At 38.7% G+C, this 18,732-nt stretch overlaps 1 protein-coding gene across 1 annotated transcript in view; it reads right to left on the bottom strand.

Annotated features, from left to right (window-relative positions):
• The window catches only part of CALCR (calcitonin receptor), a 165,086-nt gene that overhangs the window by 32,231 nt on the left and 114,123 nt on the right, over positions 1 to 18,732 (bottom strand). The window contains exons 5-7 of the mRNA XM_060782252.2: positions 17,684 to 17,796; positions 14,286 to 14,377; positions 12,199 to 12,325 (exon numbers count right to left, since the gene is read on the bottom strand). Coding sequence (XP_060638235.2) covers positions 12,199 to 12,325; positions 14,286 to 14,377; positions 17,684 to 17,796 — 332 coding nt within the window. The remainder of the gene's footprint in view (positions 1 to 12,198; positions 12,326 to 14,285; positions 14,378 to 17,683; positions 17,797 to 18,732) is intronic.

Genomic DNA, 18,732 nt, shown 5'->3' with positions numbered 1-18,732 from the left:
GAAAAATATTTTATTTTTTTTCTAAAAGTACACTGGTACTTTTAATTGGATACTTGTGATTTACAACTTGACTGATTAGTTTAATTGAGTCCTGTGTCGGCAATAGCATGATAGCTGGGACCCTACGCTATGCTGGTTGCGCAACACAGATCTGAATTAGGGGAACACGTGCATGAGTGAGCACACCGAGTGAGAGACGCAGCTGCGGCAGAGTCGTTGCAATGGAAGGAAGGATAAAAAGGAGGGGGAAATCTTTTGGCAGAGATAGCTCATTTCTACCTTGTTTGAGGTCTTTGTAAGCCGCTGTTTATCATTTAACATTAAATAATTGTTACATTACTACACTCTTCTCCTATTGCACGTGAAATTACTTCACTGCTGTCCTCTCCCAGCTGTGTCTCTTACTTGCTTGCTCACTCGTGCACGTGTTCCCTTCATGAATTCAGATCCGCGTTGCGCAACTAGCATAGGGTCCCAGCTGTCATACTATTGCCCCTGTGTTTTCCTACTATTGGTTAGAAGGCTGGTACTCCAAGTTTGGTAAGATAATTGTTCCCCATTAATTATTTAGTGTCAAATGACTTGTTATTTTAATCACATCATGAAGTATGGTGATATCGATTGGGTTCTTGGTATCCACTTGGGTTTGGTTCAGGGACACCCAGTTGTTACCAACATTCATGAATGCTCAGGTCTAATTATATGCAATGGTATAGTAAAATGGTGTTCCTTATATAAAATGGCAAAATCCATGTTTGCTTTTTTTAAAAAAAAAATAATCTGAAGCTTGGATGGTGGAATCCATGAATGCAAAATCCATGGGCGTGGAAGACCAACTATGTTCTATAGAGTTTTAGTCTGAACTTTAAACTTTAGTCTGGACTAGAATTTGACTTCTGAGTTTGGTATGGATTTTGAAGGTGCTACTCCAAGGAAATATTTTTGAGAGCAAAAAGTTCAATATATCCTACAAAAGAGCTCATTTGTTTGGGGCTAAAATGACACTTTCCATAAGAGTGCAGGGTGTTGACTTTTGCCTCCTGTCAATTTTTATAGTGTGATGATCTTATAGATTAGAAGCATCTGGAACACCTGGTTTTTATTACATTTCCCATATTACATTCCTTGCATGTTATCTATATTCCTAGTCATATATAGCAATCACTTGTTTTCTGATTTAAATTCTGCAGCCATCTCCTGAGTTGATTCCTATGCATTTACTTCAATTTATGGCTTTTTAAGAAACTAAAGTCTCTTGATGCGTAATAAATAGGTCGAGGAAAGCTATTAGACAACACATGAAGGATGAGCCTTGTAAGTGCCTGAAATCACATCTCGTAAATCTGAAAATGTGTTAGAAAATTCATGAATAGTTCAAATTTAGTAATTTATCAAGATGAAACATATTTGCTCCCTTGCAAATATGTGTAGTTTTTCATGTAATCGAAAACATTTCAAAGCTCTGCATTATATAGAAGTCTCAGTGGTGGCTGGTGGTTCCCATGTTAGTGATGAATCCACTCTTAGGGCCCTTCCACACAACCCTATATCCCGGAATATCAAGAGTGTGAACTCAGATAACCCAGTTCAAAGCAGATATTGTGGGATTTTCTGCCTTGATACTCTGGGTTATAGAGCTGTGTGGAAGGGCCCTCAGTTTTAGTCTGCTACCCAAAGTGCTGAACTCTATCCCCTAAATTGATTTAGATTGGTTTTAGGATGACATCCTACATATGTTTTATACTCCAACTCTCACTAGCCCCAGTTAACATAATGGTATGTGGTGAGGAGCATTTTATTCTCAAATAACTGGAAAATAACAGGTAGAGGGAATACTGGAAATGAAAGGGGGGAAATCCTCAGATGTTCACTTAATTTTCTTTTGTCTCTCCACAGATGTTGTCACAACACAGTTTTTCCTCCCAGAAGTAACTGCTTGATATTCATGGGATCACAGATTAGCTTTGACTCACTGAAAACTTGATTCATGTGGGAGGCTTTGATCTGAAATCATAGATGAAGTGGCTGTCTTATTATTATTTTTTAAGGGCACATCTTACACCACATTCAGCACTTTGTTTACTCCTGGGTCAAATGTTTCATTTTTTTCTACTTATCAAAGAACCGAGTAACAGCTGACTGATGTTCTCCTAAATGTCAAAAAAGACAAATATGCCCATTTTCTTTGTCCATGTAGCTTTAGCAAATACAGCACATAGGCATGATCAGAGAAAGGTCATTGAGAAATGTCTTAATTTCCACATTATGGAAGTTAAGTTTGCAAAAGTTTTCAGCTACACCTCTTAGGATAGTTTGCCAGGTTGTGATTTGTTTTTTTGATCCAAAGATGCAGATTTCTCATGAAGGCATGATATCATAATCTTGATTTTTAAAAATTGGGTCAGAAATTACTTGAGGAATTGCAAGTTGCTTCTAGTGCGAGATAACTGACAGTTTGCATAGACATTACCCAGGGAACGCTCAGATGTGTTACCATTCTGTGGGAGGCTTCTCTCATGTCTCTACATGGGAAGTTGGAGCTCATAGATGGGAAGTTGGAGCTGATAGATCTACCCCATCTCATGGATTTGAACTGCTGATCTTCAGGTCAGCAGTTCAGCCAGCATAAGGGTTTAACCCACTGCACTGATCTAAAGCAGGTTTATAATTGGTTACTTCTATTCACTATAGAAAGAGTATGGCAACTGGGCATTTTTGCTACCAATATCTAAATTAGATCATCAAAAAGAAGTGGATGAAATCATTTTTATTGTTTTGTGTGCTTTCCGGCATTTCTGATTTGTTTGGGGTCCGGTTGGTCTTTGCCTTTTTCTGAGGATGAGAGTCTACATTGTCAACGGTAACCCAGTGGGCTTTCATGGCTGAGCAGGGGAATTTGAACCATAGGCTCCAGATGTTCAAGCCACTAACCACGCTGTCTCTCTATGAGTCATCAAAAGGGCATTAAGTACTCTGTACAAGGTAATCCTTGGCATTTTGGAGTACAGAGAATATAATGAGTAATGATGTGAATTCTAGTTCTGTTGATCCTTGTGCAGTAAATAAGAAAATGCATTTCCCCCTTTACTGAATCGTAATCATATTATTTTGTTGATACAAATGTCATATATTTTTGAGACTATCTTCTGTTCATATTTGTATATGTACAATTTTATAACTATGAACATTTCAGGAATGAATGGGTGTTTTGCCTCTTTTTGTTTAAGCAGACTGTTCTTTTTATTTGCTGCTTGTTCCATGTATGTATAGCTGAATAAAGGGAACGTATAGTTTTGTGCAGATTTTTTTTTGCACAAATTGCTGAAAATATGTGTTTATCTCTCAAGTTTGTTGGCTTGCTCTTGTGTTGGAGGTGAGATTTTTCATGAAAGATAGAGACTCCTCATCAGGCTGTTTTGCCTTGATGACAGTTTGCTTTCGAGAGAAAAGGGGGATACATTGCAAGATGCTGAAATGACAATATTTTCTTAGCCAAAAGTCTGATGTGTTTTGATTTATGTATACTCTTAATATCTCAGGTCCAATAATATATGATGAGAATAGATGCTCTTATTCTTACACAAGGGACATATTACGTAATCACTAAAGGATAACACATAAATATATGATATAATATATTTATGTTACATCCCGAATAGATTATTGCAACACACTCTACGTGGGGTTGCCTTTGAAGACTGTTCGGAAACTTCAATTAGTCCAACGGGTGGCGGCCAGATTACTCACTGGAGCGTCATACAGGGAACATACCACCCCTCTGCTATGTCAGCTCGACTGGCTGCCGATCCAGTTCTGAGCACAATTCAAAGTGCTGGTTTTGACCTGCAAAACCCTATATGGCTCCGAACGTATCTCCTTCTATGTCCTGCCTCAGAGTTTAAGATCTTCTGGGGAGGCCCTGCTCTCGGCCCCACCTCTATCACAAGTGAGGTTGGTGGGGACGAGGAGCAGGGCCTTCTCAGTGGTGGCCCCTCGCCTGTGGAATTCGCTTCCCGGGGAAATTAGGTCATCGACATCCCTCCTCTCTTTTAGAAGGAAACTAAAAACATGGATATGGGACCAAACCTTTGGGTAACCTGGCAGACCGACAAAGGACAATGACTTCTAGAACTGGATAGGATTATGACAATGCGAAATGAACTTACGGATTTTGAGTTTGGCGAACGTTGATCACTAGATTGGTTTTTATTAGTTGTACTGTATAACTGGATTGTTTTAATTGTTTAATAATTGTTGCTGCTATGTATTTTATCTTACTATGTGTATTGCTGGCATCAAATTGTGCCTTTTGTAAGACGGCCTGAGTCCCCCTTCGGGGGTTGAGAAGGGCAGGGTAGAAATACTCGAAATAAATAAATAATAATATTGAATAATATCAGTGTTATCTCTGCATATTGCCTCTAGCCTTTACATGCCAACTTAAATCAAAGCATGCTTTAAAAAAACCCCAATAAATGCTTTTGGAGTTTCTTGCTCAGCTTTGATTTAATACCCCCCCCTCCACGTTTTTGCATATCTTTTTCTTAAGAGTTTCCCTTTCCAGACTTTTTAGCTAATTTATTTGTCATACCAGAAGTGAACCGAGGATACTGCTGCAACGTATTTAGAAAGCACAAAGTTTTAAAACTTGGCATTATATTAAATGTCCTATGACCAGAAGCTGGCCACTTGAAGTACCTCTAGTATTGCTATAAGAATGTCTTCCTTTGTGCATGTGGCAGGGCTCAGACTGCATTGTAATAGGTGGTCTGTGGTTTGCTCTTTTCCACACTCGTATGTCGTGGACTCCACATTTCTTAAGGTTAGTTCTGCATCTCGTGGTGCCAGAGCACAGTCTATTCTGCATCTTCCAAGTTGCCCAGTTTTCTGTGTGCCCAGGGGGGAGTCTCTCATTCAGTATCAGTGACTGATTGAGGTTTCAGGCTTTAGCCTGCCACTTTTGGACTCTCACTTGCTGAGGTGTTCCTGGGAGTGTCTCTGTAGATCTTGGAAAACTATTTTTTGATTTAAGGCGTTGGCGTGCTGATTGATATCTGAACAGGTGATGGGCCAGAGATGTCACTGCCTTGGTCCTTTCATTATTGGCTGCTACTTCCCAGCAGATGTCAGGTGGTGCAATACCGGCTAAACAGTATAATTTCTCCAGCAGTGTTGGATGTAGACATCCTGTGATGATGTGGCATGTCTCATTAAGAGCCACATCCACTGTTTTAGCGTGGTGAGATGTGTTCTACATTGAGCATGTGTACTCATGGATTTTAGCTAATAAAAGAACATATTTCCAGTAGCTTGAAAGAAATCCCCCTTTTCTCCTGCAGAATTAATTGCAGGTGTAATTTAACACTTTTTGACTGAATTGCCGCCTCCTCCTCCTCTTTATTTATACCCTACTTTTCTCCCCATGGGGACTCAAAGTGGCTAACATCTATCCACACTAGGCAGTTTAAAAAGAGCAATACAAAAGTTATAAAAACCCAATTAAATGGTAACAATGTGGTTAAAAACAGAATTAAAATACAGTAAATACACTAAAGTGGCCTTTAAAACTCATATGCTTTCAAGATTTTTTCCGCATCCCTAATTAAAAATGATATTTATAGTTTTTGGTAAGTATTCAAAAGAGGACAAGGCGCTAGAAGGCCGATTGCACAGTTTTAATGGCAGATGGAAATTAAGATGGATCCAAATGGAAAGACTAATAGAAATAAATTGCGAAAAAGTGTTGCCTCGATAAAGGGACAAGAACAAATGTAATGCAATCCAGGTCAGTCTGCTCTTTGTCTTATTAAATGTTCTGATCTTCAAAACACTGGCCACAAATTCTATTCAGTGATTTATAGATTCCTTGAATCCATTAAGGCATCTTAGTTTCCTTCCATCAGAACAGTTCTCTAAATTGGATGACTCACTTTGTGACAAAACAAAGACACTATTGTCATGTTGGACTGTTGGAATATAGATTTGAGTTAGGGTTTTTAGAGGTGCTGGGGAAAATGGGCATTTAAAAAAGCTATCCAAAGGCCCAAGGATTCTAATTCCCACATTCTACAGAGAACCCCCAAAGCCGGATAAAACATCTCATGATTGTAAATATGTTGTTCTGTTTTAAGAAGAGTAAACTACTTGTTCTTTACTTATCATCTGCATGACATATTTTCTTTCTCTGGCAAGACAGTGTGTGGACTGATAAAACATGAACTATGCATGATTTACATTCACACCCACAAGGAGGACTGTAGGGAGAGGCCTGTGCTGCTGTCAGGCCTCTTTGGTAAATTCTGGACCCACAATGTGGGGCTGGAGGGGGGTTGGATGGCATCCCGGATCAACCTTTGTTTGACCTGGGATGCCATCTAGCCACCCTTCCTCAGGGCCCATTCAGAGGGGCTCTATATCCCAAGATCTGGTCTTATGTTTTCTGTTTATTCCAGATTAATTGGCAATGTGGACTCATATAATCCAGTTTAAAGCATAAACCCTGGGATCAGATCCTGGGATATAGGGCCTGTCTTGAAGGGCCCTCAGGAAGCCTGGGGTTTGGGTGAGGGGTGGGCACCGAAACCCGAGAAGAAGCGGGTTGCTTTAATTCGCTTTCTCTCGGGTTTTAGTGTAGTGTTGAAGGGCCCTTAGTTGAATTTTGTTAATATTAAGTAGTAAGTGGTTCTAGGCAGTCCATGGTCTGTACAGTCAAGGAGATAACCGTGAATTTCTGAAAAAATGGACAGCATAGACTCTTCCAGCTTTGCTTATCTTGGGGTTCGAAAGCAGTTTTGATCCACTTTGCAAAATATCACTCAGATATTTTGCAGCCCGAAAGTTAGTTAGTAGCCAGCTGCATTAAATCACTACTGACTGAGAGGCCATGAGTTCAAAACCAGCCCAGGTCAGAGTAAGCTCCCAGTCATTAATAGTCTAACTTGCTGTCTACCTATGCAGCCTGAAAGACAGTTGCATCTGTCAAGTAGGAAATTTAAGTACCACTTTAGGCGGGGAGGCTAATTTAACTAATTTATAGCACCATAAAAAACCGTCCAGCAGCGTGCTTAAGAATTAAGAAGTACTCCATCAAAGACTTGGTGTCACAAGTGGACGGTGAAGTGGCAGCTCCCCCTGTGGTCGGAATCGAGCATACCCTCATGAAGCCGGAAAGCTGGAATGTTAAATTGCCTCTGTGGCCGTCTATATATGTTGCATGTCTAAATGACGTTGAATGTTTTCCGTGTATACGTGCATTGTAATCCACCCTGAGTCCCCTGCGGGGTGAGAAGGGCAGAATATAAATACTGTAAATAAATAAGTAAATAAATAAATCTCCATTCCCGATCAGTGATAGATGTCTAAATATTGCTTGGCAGGCAACAAGACTTACAGTTCCATGTATTGAAAATTTCTGCAAATAAATTGCAGATAAAAGCAATGCTAGAAATGGTGACCTGAATGATTCAGGGTTTTGATTTAACCCTGGCTTCCCTTTAGGAGTGCAGCGAACTACTTTCAAGATGTTCAGCATTAGCTATGTCTAACCGAAAATGAAAGAAAAAAGGAGAAAGGGAAGGAAGGGAAAGATATAGATCCTTTAGATCACTGGAGCAAAAGTAAGGTCAGACAGGACTCTCAATTTTTCCCCAAGCAGTACTTAGGATTCAGCCACAGTTGTGACAAAAATGAAAGTGTTGAAAGAGATATTTGTGAGGCATGTCATGAAAAATAAATCAATATGACAAAATCTTATTGCTGAGCCATTGAAAATGCGAATATTTGCCTTTTTTTTTTTTTAAAGAAGCCACACAGTTCTGAGCCGGCAGCACTCTTTTCCATTATATTTCTTGCATTCATTTTTGTGGCTCCCTCAAAGTACCCCCCCTTTTTCCTCCTTTGTTCCATAAATCACTTAAGATTTTTTATGTCATCTAACAAGACCAACAGCATCATTCTTTTTTCTTCTCACAAACATTCTCATATCTGCATTTATGCTGATTTACAATGACCTACTCATTTCAATTTTGACCCTATTTGTCATTTTTACTGCTGTTTGCATGTCATTTCTACCATAAATTTCACTATTGTGTTCTTTTTTTTTTGGGAGGGGGGGGGGAAGCATGTCTGTTTCAAATGATGGAAAAAATGTTTCAGATGAAGGAAAAGACAAAGACTGATGCAAAGTGGTACTTGAAATCAGCATTTCCAGGGAAATCTTGACAGATTTTGAACTTGAGGTACTCATAAACTCATACTTTAGGAACAGAACATGAAAAAAAAACCCTTTTTGAAAACCATAACTTCCAGAATTATCAAGTCAGCATGACCAGTGGCAGTTAAAGAGCTGCCTTGTTATACCAGGTAATCTGATATGATTTAGCCCCCGGTGGCGCAATGGATTAAACCCTTGTGCCGGCAGGACTGAAGACAGGTTTGAATCTGGGGAAAGTGCAAGTGAGCTCCCTCTAGCAGCTCCTATACAGGGACACGAGAGAAGCCTCCAACAAGAATGGTAAAACATCAAAATATCTGGACATTCCTTGGGCAATGTCCTTGCAGATGGCCAATTCTCTCACACCAGAAGCAATTTACAGTTTCTCAAGTTGGTCCTGACACGAAAAAAGCTCAGTTTTTTAAACCACAGTGGCTCTCCAGAATCTCAAAAAATGGCCACTCACATCATCTACTACTAAACTCTTCAAAATGGAAATTGTTGGTTTGATTAATGGGACTTACTGCATGCTAAATCTAATGCTCTACTTTTCATTGCTGTTGCACAATCCAACATCAGATTCAAGTAGCAAGCTGTGCCATATAAGAGTTATTTATCTGTCACAGATGGCAGTATCATTCTAGGCCATTTATGCCTTCCTGGACAGGGACATCATGAGAGCTGGCAACCCTCTCTACGTACTTTCAAGGTCCACTTGTCTTGTACAGAATGAGACTAGAAATGTCACAGCACTATAAATGATCAATGAATGTGCATCCAGATCTTGAACACAAAACCATCAGTAACACATACAACAAATGCACTAACTGTGCAATCCTATATAAAGGACTGGGTTGTGGTGCAGCTGGTCAAGATTCAGCTACATTAAAATCACTACTGATCGAAAAGTCATGAGTTCAAAGCCAGCCAAGGTCAGAGTAAGCTCCCGACCATTTGTCTAGGTTGCTGTCGACTTTTGCAGCCCGAAAGACAGTTGCACCTGTCAAGCAGGAAGGCTAATTTAACTAATTTACGGTGCCATAAAAATCTCCAGCAATGTGCAAAAGAGTGAGGAAGCACTCCATCAGTGTCACAAGTAGACAGTGAATTGACAGCTTCCCCAATGGCCGGAATTCAAAGCATACCCTCATGAAGCTGGAAAGTTAAATAGCCTCTGTGTTTCTGTTGATATATGTTGAGTGTCTATGGCATTGAATGTTTGCCATGTACATGTGCACTGTGATCCACCCTGAGTCCCCTGCAGGGTGAAAAAATGGAATATAAATATTGTAAATAATAATAATAATAATAATAATAATAATAATAATAATAATAATAATAATTGCCTTGAACAGGCAGGATTACTTTTAATATATGTGTGTTATGGCGACAATTTTTATGATTATATTTTGTTTTGTTAATCTTATAGTTATGTTTTTTTTAACACTGTATGTTTTGTGATGTTATCTGGGAATCGCTCTGAGTCTCCTCGGGGAGATGGAGTGGTATATAAATAAAGTTTTATTTTTTTATTATAATAAACATGATTATTCATTCATTGTTACAGGTATGCCTCTATTGTTACACAGTGTGGTATATACTTTCAGAAAAAAACAGCGAGGGTTTTTTAATTTATCAAACAATGTACAGAGGCAAGCCATTTATCTATAGAAAGAAAATAACTAAACATGGCAACATATGTGAAGACACTCTCATAAGTTCTAAAAAAGATTCATTATCAGCAACCAATAATGTGTCATAGAAATCTACATCATTATCATTTTACAATTGCTGTGTTTGCAAATAATGCTAAGCCAGGAGTCTGTTCACTCTGCTTCACTCTTTTAGAATCATAGAATTCAGATCTGACTTGTGGAATGGTTTGTAGCATAGCACAAGCTTGTTCCATCCTTCTAATGACTTCCCCTCACATATTTATACATGGCCACTATGTCTCCTCTCAGCCTTCTCTTCAGGCTAAACATGCCCAGCTATTCACTTGCATATCTTGCATATGATATGGAAACAAATGAGCAAAGCTTTGTATTATACTTGCTTTATGTTACATTGGAAATCATGACTATAATTTTATTATCTCTCAACAAGCCAGGATTTCTGGGTTGTTGTAGGTTTTTTCGGGCTATATGGCCATGTTCTAAAGGCATTTTCTCCTGACGTTTCGCCTGCATCTATGGCAAGCATTCTCATGAGGTAGTGAGGATTTATAAGCCAGGTTTTATAAATGATCAATAAACTTAAAAGTTATCTTCCAACCATGGCCTGTTGTTTATTTGTTCAGTTGCTTCCGACTCTTTGTGACCTCATGGACCAGCCTACGCCAGAGATCCCTGTCAGCTGTCAGCTGTCGCCACCCCCAGCTCCTTTAGAGTCAAGCCAGTCACTTCAAGAATACCATCCATCTATCTTGCCCTTGGTCGGCCCCTCTTCCCTTTTCCTTCCATTTTCCCCAGCATCATTGTCTTCTCTAAGCTTTCATGTCTTCTCATGATGTGGCCAAAACTTCATCTTTGCCTCTAATCCTTCCCTCCAGTGAGCAGTCGGGCTTTATTTCCCGAAGTATGGGCTGGTTGGATCTTCTCGCAGTCCAAGGCACTCTTAGAATTTTCCTCCAACACCACAGTTCAAAAGTATCTATCTTCCTTCGCTTAGACTTCCTTATGGTCCAGCTCTCACAACCATAGGTTAATATGGGGAATACCATTGCTTTATCTATGCGGATCTTGGTTGCCAGTGTGATGTCTCTACTCTTCACTGTTTTATTGAGATTTGTCATTGCTCTCCTCCCAAGAAGCAAACATTTTCTGATTTCCTGGCTGCAGTCTGCGTATGCAGTAATCTTTGCACCTAGAAATACAAAATTTGTCACGGCCTCCACATTTTCTCCCTCTATTTGCCAGTTATCATCCAGTCTTGTTGCCATAATCTTGGGTTTTTTTGATGTTTAACTGCAACCCAGTTTTTGCACTTTCTTCTGCCAACTTGGTTAGCAGGCTCCTCCTCACTCTCGGCCATCAAAGTGGTATCATCTGCATATCTAAGGTTGTTAATGTTCCTCCCAGCAATTTTAACTCCAGCCTTGGATTCGTCAAGCCCCGCACATCACATGATGTGTTCTGCATACAAGTTGAATAGGTTGGGTGAGAGTATACAACCCTGATGTACACCTTTCCCAATCTTGAACCACTCTGTTTTTCCACGGTCATTTCTTACTGTTGCTACTTAGTCGTTATACAGATTCCTCGGGAGACTGATTTGGTGTGCCCATACTACCAAGAACTTGCTACAACTTATTATGATCCACACAGTAAAAGGCTTTACAATAGTCAATAAAACAGAAATAGATGTTTCTCTGAAACTCCCTACCTTTCTCCATTATCCAGCAGATATTGGCAATTTAGTCTCTCGTTCCTCTGCCTTTTCTAAAGCCAGCTTGTACATCTGGCAACTCTCTCTCCATGCATTACTGGAGTCTTTCTTGCAAGATCTTGAGCATTACCTTACTGGCATGTGAAATAAGTGCCACTGTACAAAAGTTTGAGCAGTCTTTAGCATTTTCCTTTTTTGGTATGGCCTGTTTGGGCACAAATCAATTTATCCCATGGTCCAGTGCAATGGGAAACTAACTTCATCTAGGTTTGCTTCAATCATTGCAAAATGCTGATTGAAATAGAAATGTTTTGCTTGTGTGCACCAGACTGTTCATTTGCACAATCTATTAAAATAGGATTCCTTCCTGGTTTAGCATTAGGCCCTAATATAACCAATAAAACCATGGTCCTGAAAGACATTATGCAAACAGAGAGAGTCAGACTTGACTTTGTGTTAATGTTTTCAAGGGTAAACTCGTGTTCGTTGGAGAATTCAACAATAACAAAAAGCATAATCTTATTTTCAGGAAGGCTTTTCAGCAATATGACATTTCTTTCCTTAGCAGTGTTCATTTAACAAAGAAAAGGAATACTTACTGGATCATTTTTTACCAAGTCTCGGTCAGACACTACTGCAATGAGATGGGCGAGTGTAAACACTGAGTTAAGGACGTAGGAAAAAAACAAATTCTTGTGCAGCGTGATCCTTTGACAGCTGAGGCTCCTGAAAAATATGCGCCACAAATTGTAAATGAGAGTTTTGACTCTGATGTCACTTTATAAAAAGCACAGGCTGGCAGCTTTTTCTGAAGAATGCAGTCTGGTAAGAGGCAGCTGGAAAGCACATGGCGGGTGCTGAAGCCATGGGAGCAAATCCCTACTTCCCTGATTTCTTACACCTGTTTGAAGTTACACACATTCCGGAAAATTTTTAAAGGATTTTGTCTGAGCACTATATATTCAATATGCAAGGTATAGATAGAAAGACAGGCTGATAGAACGAAAGTGTTGATTTTTGCATAATTGTATATTATTGTAATGAGTGCCACATGTAACATTATAAAAAGGAATGCTGTTTGGAACGTGTAAGTGGAAATTACATAACCCAGTAGAAATGGGTAGTCGGCTAAGTGAAAAGGACTGACTTGGAATTTCCCTAGATGTCAGGAAGGTTTGGATTCATCGTCTCCATGGTTTGGATTCTTTCTTGGATTCCACAAGTATAAGAAACATTAAAATGTGCCCAATATAATCAAGAAAGTGGCCTGTTTTTCAAGGTTTCCACAGTCCAAAGCCAAATCTGTACTCTAACTAATCACAAAATGGTTGTGCCATTATCTCACTAGATTTATCAATAGAGAAAATATAGCAGTATTATATGTCTGAGCCTTCAGTAGCTGAAATAATTAACCTACAACTATAGGGATGCAGATGCTGGACTGAATTCAGATTAAGTAACATTTAATAACATCAGTGGGACTTAAGCTCATGTTTTAATTGTGAGTCATTCTGGGATCCCCAATATGCACTGGACTGACTTTTGGAGGGGGCCAAAGTGTTGTGTTGTCCGCTTTGAATCCCCTCGGGGTGAAAAAAGCAGTATATAAATGCTGTAAATAATAAATAAATAATTGTCGAAGGCTTTCATGGATGAAATCACTGGGTTGCTGTGTGTTTTCCAGGCTGTATGACCATGTTCCAGAAGCATTATCTCCTGATGTTTCACCCACATCTATGGCAGGTATTCTCAGAGGTTGTGAGGTCTGTTGGAAACTAGGCAAGTGCGGTTTATATATCTATGGAATGTCCAGGGTGAAGAAAGATCTCTTGTCTGCTTGAGGCAAGTGTGAATGTTGCAATTGGTCACATTGATTAGCATTTAATTGCCTTGTAGCTTCAAAGCCTGGCTGGTTGCTGCCTGAGGAAATCCTTTATTGGGATGTGTTAGCTGGCCCTGATTGTTTCTTGTCTGGATTTCCCCTGTTGTTTTTTTTTTTAGTATTGCACTTTATTTACTGTCCTGATTTTGAAGTTGCAAGGCCACTGAATGCTAATCAAGGTGGCCAATTGCAACATTCACACTTGTCTCAAGTAGACAAGAGTTTTTTCTCCTACCCTGGACATTCCACAGATATATAAACCCAATTTTCCTAGTTTCCAGCAGACCTCACAACCTCTGAGGATGCCTGCCATAGATGTGGGCGAAACGTCAGGAAAGAATGCTTCTGGAACATGTCCATACAGCCTGGACAACTCATAGCAACTATTATTTTGTTGTTTAACCACCCAAATGTAAAGAGTTTTTGGGGTGTTAGTTACAGTGTTCTTTTAAAATCTTAAATAATTTAGTACTACTCACAAGCATGGCAATGAACTATTTACCCTAATTCCAAATAACTCAGCTGCACCAAATAACAATTCTTAGAGCACCATATAGTTGTGTTCTTTCCATGGTGAAAAGTGATCCTTATGGTATTATTGCCCTTTACATCCTTTTCTTCAACCATTCACCAATGGTGATTCAAACTATATGAAAAACTGGCATTTGGTTAGGTTGTCATTCATTATTACCTAAGAATTATTAATTTTTTTAACACACAAGAGGTGAATTGATGGCTCTACCTGTGACTATCTCAATCAAATCACCAAAGTAAAGAAAGCAGAAGTCTGAACAAATCACTTACTTGAAATAGAAGAAGATCCCCAAGGATATCAACAAGGAGGTTATCGATAAAGCATGTCCTACAATGGTCATGTAATAAAGTATGAATACCATCTGAAATTTTAAAAAAGACAACGAAATGAAGAAAGAACTAATTGAAACATATTTTTTTATTTAATACATGTCTTTAGAAATAGGTCTTCATGATGCTGAAACTTTAAATGGATGAGTCTGAAAGTCAAAAATACTTGGTTCATGACTACATTGTATATGCATATCCTTATTTGAAATTGTATTTTTCTCTGTATGGATTATGTTTCCCTTACCTAAATGCTTGGAAGCAGAAGAGTTTTGGGCTTTTTGGAATACCTGTATTTTTATACTTGCATAATGAGATATCATGGAGATCTATTTATTTATTTATTTAAAACATTTATATTCCGCCCTTCTCACCCCGAAGGGGACTCAGGGCAGAGCACAGCATATACACGGCAAACATTTAATGCCGGGGCACAAATTCATATACACATACATAAACATTAAAAACATTTAACTCAATATTAAAATACAAGATCCAAGTCTAAACATGGATTCCACCTATGTTTCATAGTCATCTTATACACATAGTCTACACATAGTCATATTACAAAATTTGTGCATAAAATGAAATTTATGTACATTGAACCATCAGAAAGCAAAGGAGTCATTACCCGGTGGTGCAATGAGTTAAACCCTTGTGTCAGCAGGACTGCTGACCAACAAGTTAGTGATTTGAATCCAGGGAGCACGGTGAGCTCCCGTCTCAGCTCTAGCTTCCCATGAGGGGAAATGAGAGCAGCCTCCCACAGGATGGTAAAACATTAAAATATCTTGGCGTCCCCTGGGCAACGTCGTTGCAGATGGCCAATTCTCTGACACCAGAAGCAATTTGCAGTTTTTCAAGTCGCTCCTGACACGAAAAAAATTATCCATGTGGAAAGTTTGGAATTGGGAATATTTTGAATTTTGATAAGGGAAGCACAACTTGTATCTTGCCATGAAATGAATGCTACATTATATTTTCATACTGGTGTAACTGCAGGGCAGGCCCGTAGCCAGGATTTCATTTCGGGGGGGGGGGGGGGCTGAATTTTTTCAGGGGGGGTTGAGGGGGCTGAGTTTCGGAGGGGGGGCCTGAGTTTCGGGGGGGGGGCTGAGTCTGAGTGAAAGAGGGTCTAGCCTAGCAAACCTTTTGTATCATTACCCCAATACCCCCATGCATATGGGATATATTGAGTATGGTGATCAGATCATGATATGAATAAACATAACAGTTTAAATAATGCACCATGAGAATTTTGGGGGGGGGGTGAAGCCCCTCAAGCCCCCCCCCCCCCCCGGCTACATGCCTGCTGCAGGGGAGTATGTAGGGATGTGTCAGAAACGGCAGTGCCGCTTCAGAAGACTGCTTTAATTTCTGCAGGCTTGTATATATGAAAGCAAGCTTTACATATTTTATGTTATTAAAATATTATTAAAATGCCTTCTGTGCGGTGTCACCCCATCTGTGGAAAGCCTACTCCATAAAGCTCCAATTAGTGTCAGCATTTTTTTCTCTTTCTGTGGCACTGAGTCAAAATGTGGCTTTTTATTACAACAGTTGGCTCCTAATTGGTTTTTCAAATGGTCATCTACATGGTAGAAACTAATTTAGTCTTTTTGGTCTGTTTTAATTTACTAAATATGCTCTTAGCCTTTTAAAGCAATTTTATGTCATTTTTAATGTAGACTTGTTGGAAATTGTTTTACATGCATGTCAATCTGAACTTTCATGATCAAGGGTGGGATATAAATATTTAAATAAATACATATTCCCACCATCAGTGTTCCAGTGCTGCTGGCTAGGAGCTAAATTTGGACACAGTGTTTGGCAGCATCTTCTATTCCAGTGTGATGGGTCACACTTGGATTTAAACACACAGTTAATGCTGCCAGTAGATCTTGGTTAGACTGGAATAAAACAGGCCTATTCATGCATTCTTCTATTCGTGCTTTCCACATTCCTATTTCTTCAACTTTCTCGCACTCATTCTTTATATAAATATGTGGCGACATTTTCAGTCATTTTTGCTGAGCAAAATAACTGAGAAGCACAAATCCCTCTAAACAAAATAATTGAAATCCCAAAAGAAATGCAAGGAAGAAAACAGGAAATCATTTCCAAGAGAATCATACACACACACACACACACACACACACACACTTTGATGAATGGCAATTGCTTTCAGATGCCTGGAATCTTTCCAAAGCAACAGTCATGTTCTGCTGCAGTTTTTCTTTCATTTTCTTGTATGTTTAACATAAATAGTAATCAGATCTCCCCCCCCCCCCCCCCATGAGTGACATACTTGGCCTCCTTAATCTACCATCTGGGAAAATGAAAATCTCTGCAGAAGTTCTCTTAATACTTTTGTGAATATCTTTATTTCTTCAGAGGGTCATGGAACTTCTTGAAATATAAAATAAACATTTTGAATTGTACTAATTAGATTTTTTCACATTATGACATAATAAGTATGCCATAGCTCATGTCTAGTTGCCATACAAGTAAAAGAGAAGTCACTCAACTCACAATCATTGGCAAGTTCAAAACAAAAACATGGCTGTAGAAAACACTGAAAAGAAAAGGATAAACATACAAATACAAGGTCGGGGTACCTTAATCAATGAAAGAAAGTTAAGAACAAAATAAGAAGTGCAAACTCTGCTTAATTATGGTTGAATCAAACTCTATATTTAATATATCCCTGTTAATTCATATTTATCCCAGTGAATTCACACTATAATGCTATAGAACAGTGATTTCCAAACTTTTTTTTGATAAGGGTCTACTTGACCAGGGACCACTCTCCAACATTATTTTATTTATTTATTTATTTATTTATTAATCTTTTTATATACCGCCACTCCCCAGTTTACAATATACACATGTGATATATTACATATAAGATCAAGAACAACTTCGATCAGCAAAATTCAAATGCCACCCTAAATAAATAAGTTTTACAAGCTCTACGAAAAGCAAGTAAATTACGGAGAGCTTGTGTTCTCACTGGAAAAGCATTCCACAGATAAGGAGCCACGAATAAGTTCTGGCTCTCCAGCACCAAGGGAAATAAATGGCTTTTTACTAAACATAGATTACCAGTATAGATGTTCCTTTCATTTCAAACAATTGCCCTTTAGGATATAGAACATGTGAGGTAGATTGTGGTTCTTCTGGGGAAGATCAATAGGGAGCACAACTGATGACTCTCCAGCAGCAAGGGAAATAAATGGCTTTTTTTACTAAACTCATTGGGCCTAATTGATTTCATCACAACCTATACACTCACATGAATGTAAACTGTATTGTTTTAATGGGCTTAAAAGATTGCTTACCTTACGTTTTTCATTTGTGAAAGAGTTGCAGCGTGTATAGTTAGACCACGTTCGATTGCTTTCAGGGTGGCGGAACCACGTTCCTGTCTTATCACAGTATTTCGTTGCTGTTTCTAGTGAATCAAAAATGCAAGAGACACAATTCATTTAGTATGCTAAATCTCTATGCTAAACCTCATTAGTTTTTATACATCTAATTAAGTCAGGTGACATTTAAATCTCGTTTCTCATTTCAGTGAGATGGATTATGTCACGCTAAACTTCATTTTGCTACAGGAACATAACAAGTTTTACACATCCCAGTATCTTCCTGTAAGAGGTTATATTTGTGTCAGATGTCTCTTTTATTACATATCCCCTGAATCTTTTGGATACTATGGAATTCATCAAGACAAGATGCTGTAATAGGTTTATTTATTTTGTGTCAAAAGATGTTTTTAAACAGTGGATTTTAATGTCAAGATAAATTACCTTAATGCTTTTGTATGTGTATAATCTATTTATGTCCCAGCATTGAATGCTTGTCGCTTTGTATGTTGTGCTCTCCCCTGAGTCCCCTTTGGGGTGAGAAGGATGGAATATAAATGTTTTAAATAAATAAATAATAAATATAAAACTGATAAAAATAGGGGGAACACAAGTGGTTAAATATTTTTTGACCAAAAAACGGGCAGCAGTGACCGCATTGTCTGCGGCTTTAAACAATTCTTCCTCTGTGCATGAGGCAGGGCATTGTGGACAAGCATACGTATGCAGAGTTGTTCATTCTGCTCCACAGTCACATAAGGTGGAGGATTCTTCTAGATAGTGCCATTCAAAAACATTTTAAAAATTGTTATAATGGTAGTGGTCAATTTTGCTATAACTGATTACAACAGTATTTTATTTTTATATTTTGTACTAAGATGGACTGAATACCTGCCCCTCCTTATTTACAAAAAAATAGTGTGTATGTATTTAGAGATTTTTCAGGGGGAGGGGGAGTGTATAAGTTCCATAACATTTAAGCCAAGAGTGGGTTCTTCCTTCCTTCCTTCAACAGCAAAAAT

The sequence above is a fragment of the Anolis sagrei genome, chromosome 6, assembly GCF_037176765.1.
Source record: "Anolis sagrei isolate rAnoSag1 chromosome 6, rAnoSag1.mat, whole genome shotgun sequence".
NCBI lineage: Eukaryota > Metazoa > Chordata > Lepidosauria > Squamata > Dactyloidae > Anolis > Anolis sagrei.
The sequence above is the reverse complement of the archived record's forward strand: the minus strand, read 5'-3'. Positions and strand labels throughout refer to the sequence as shown.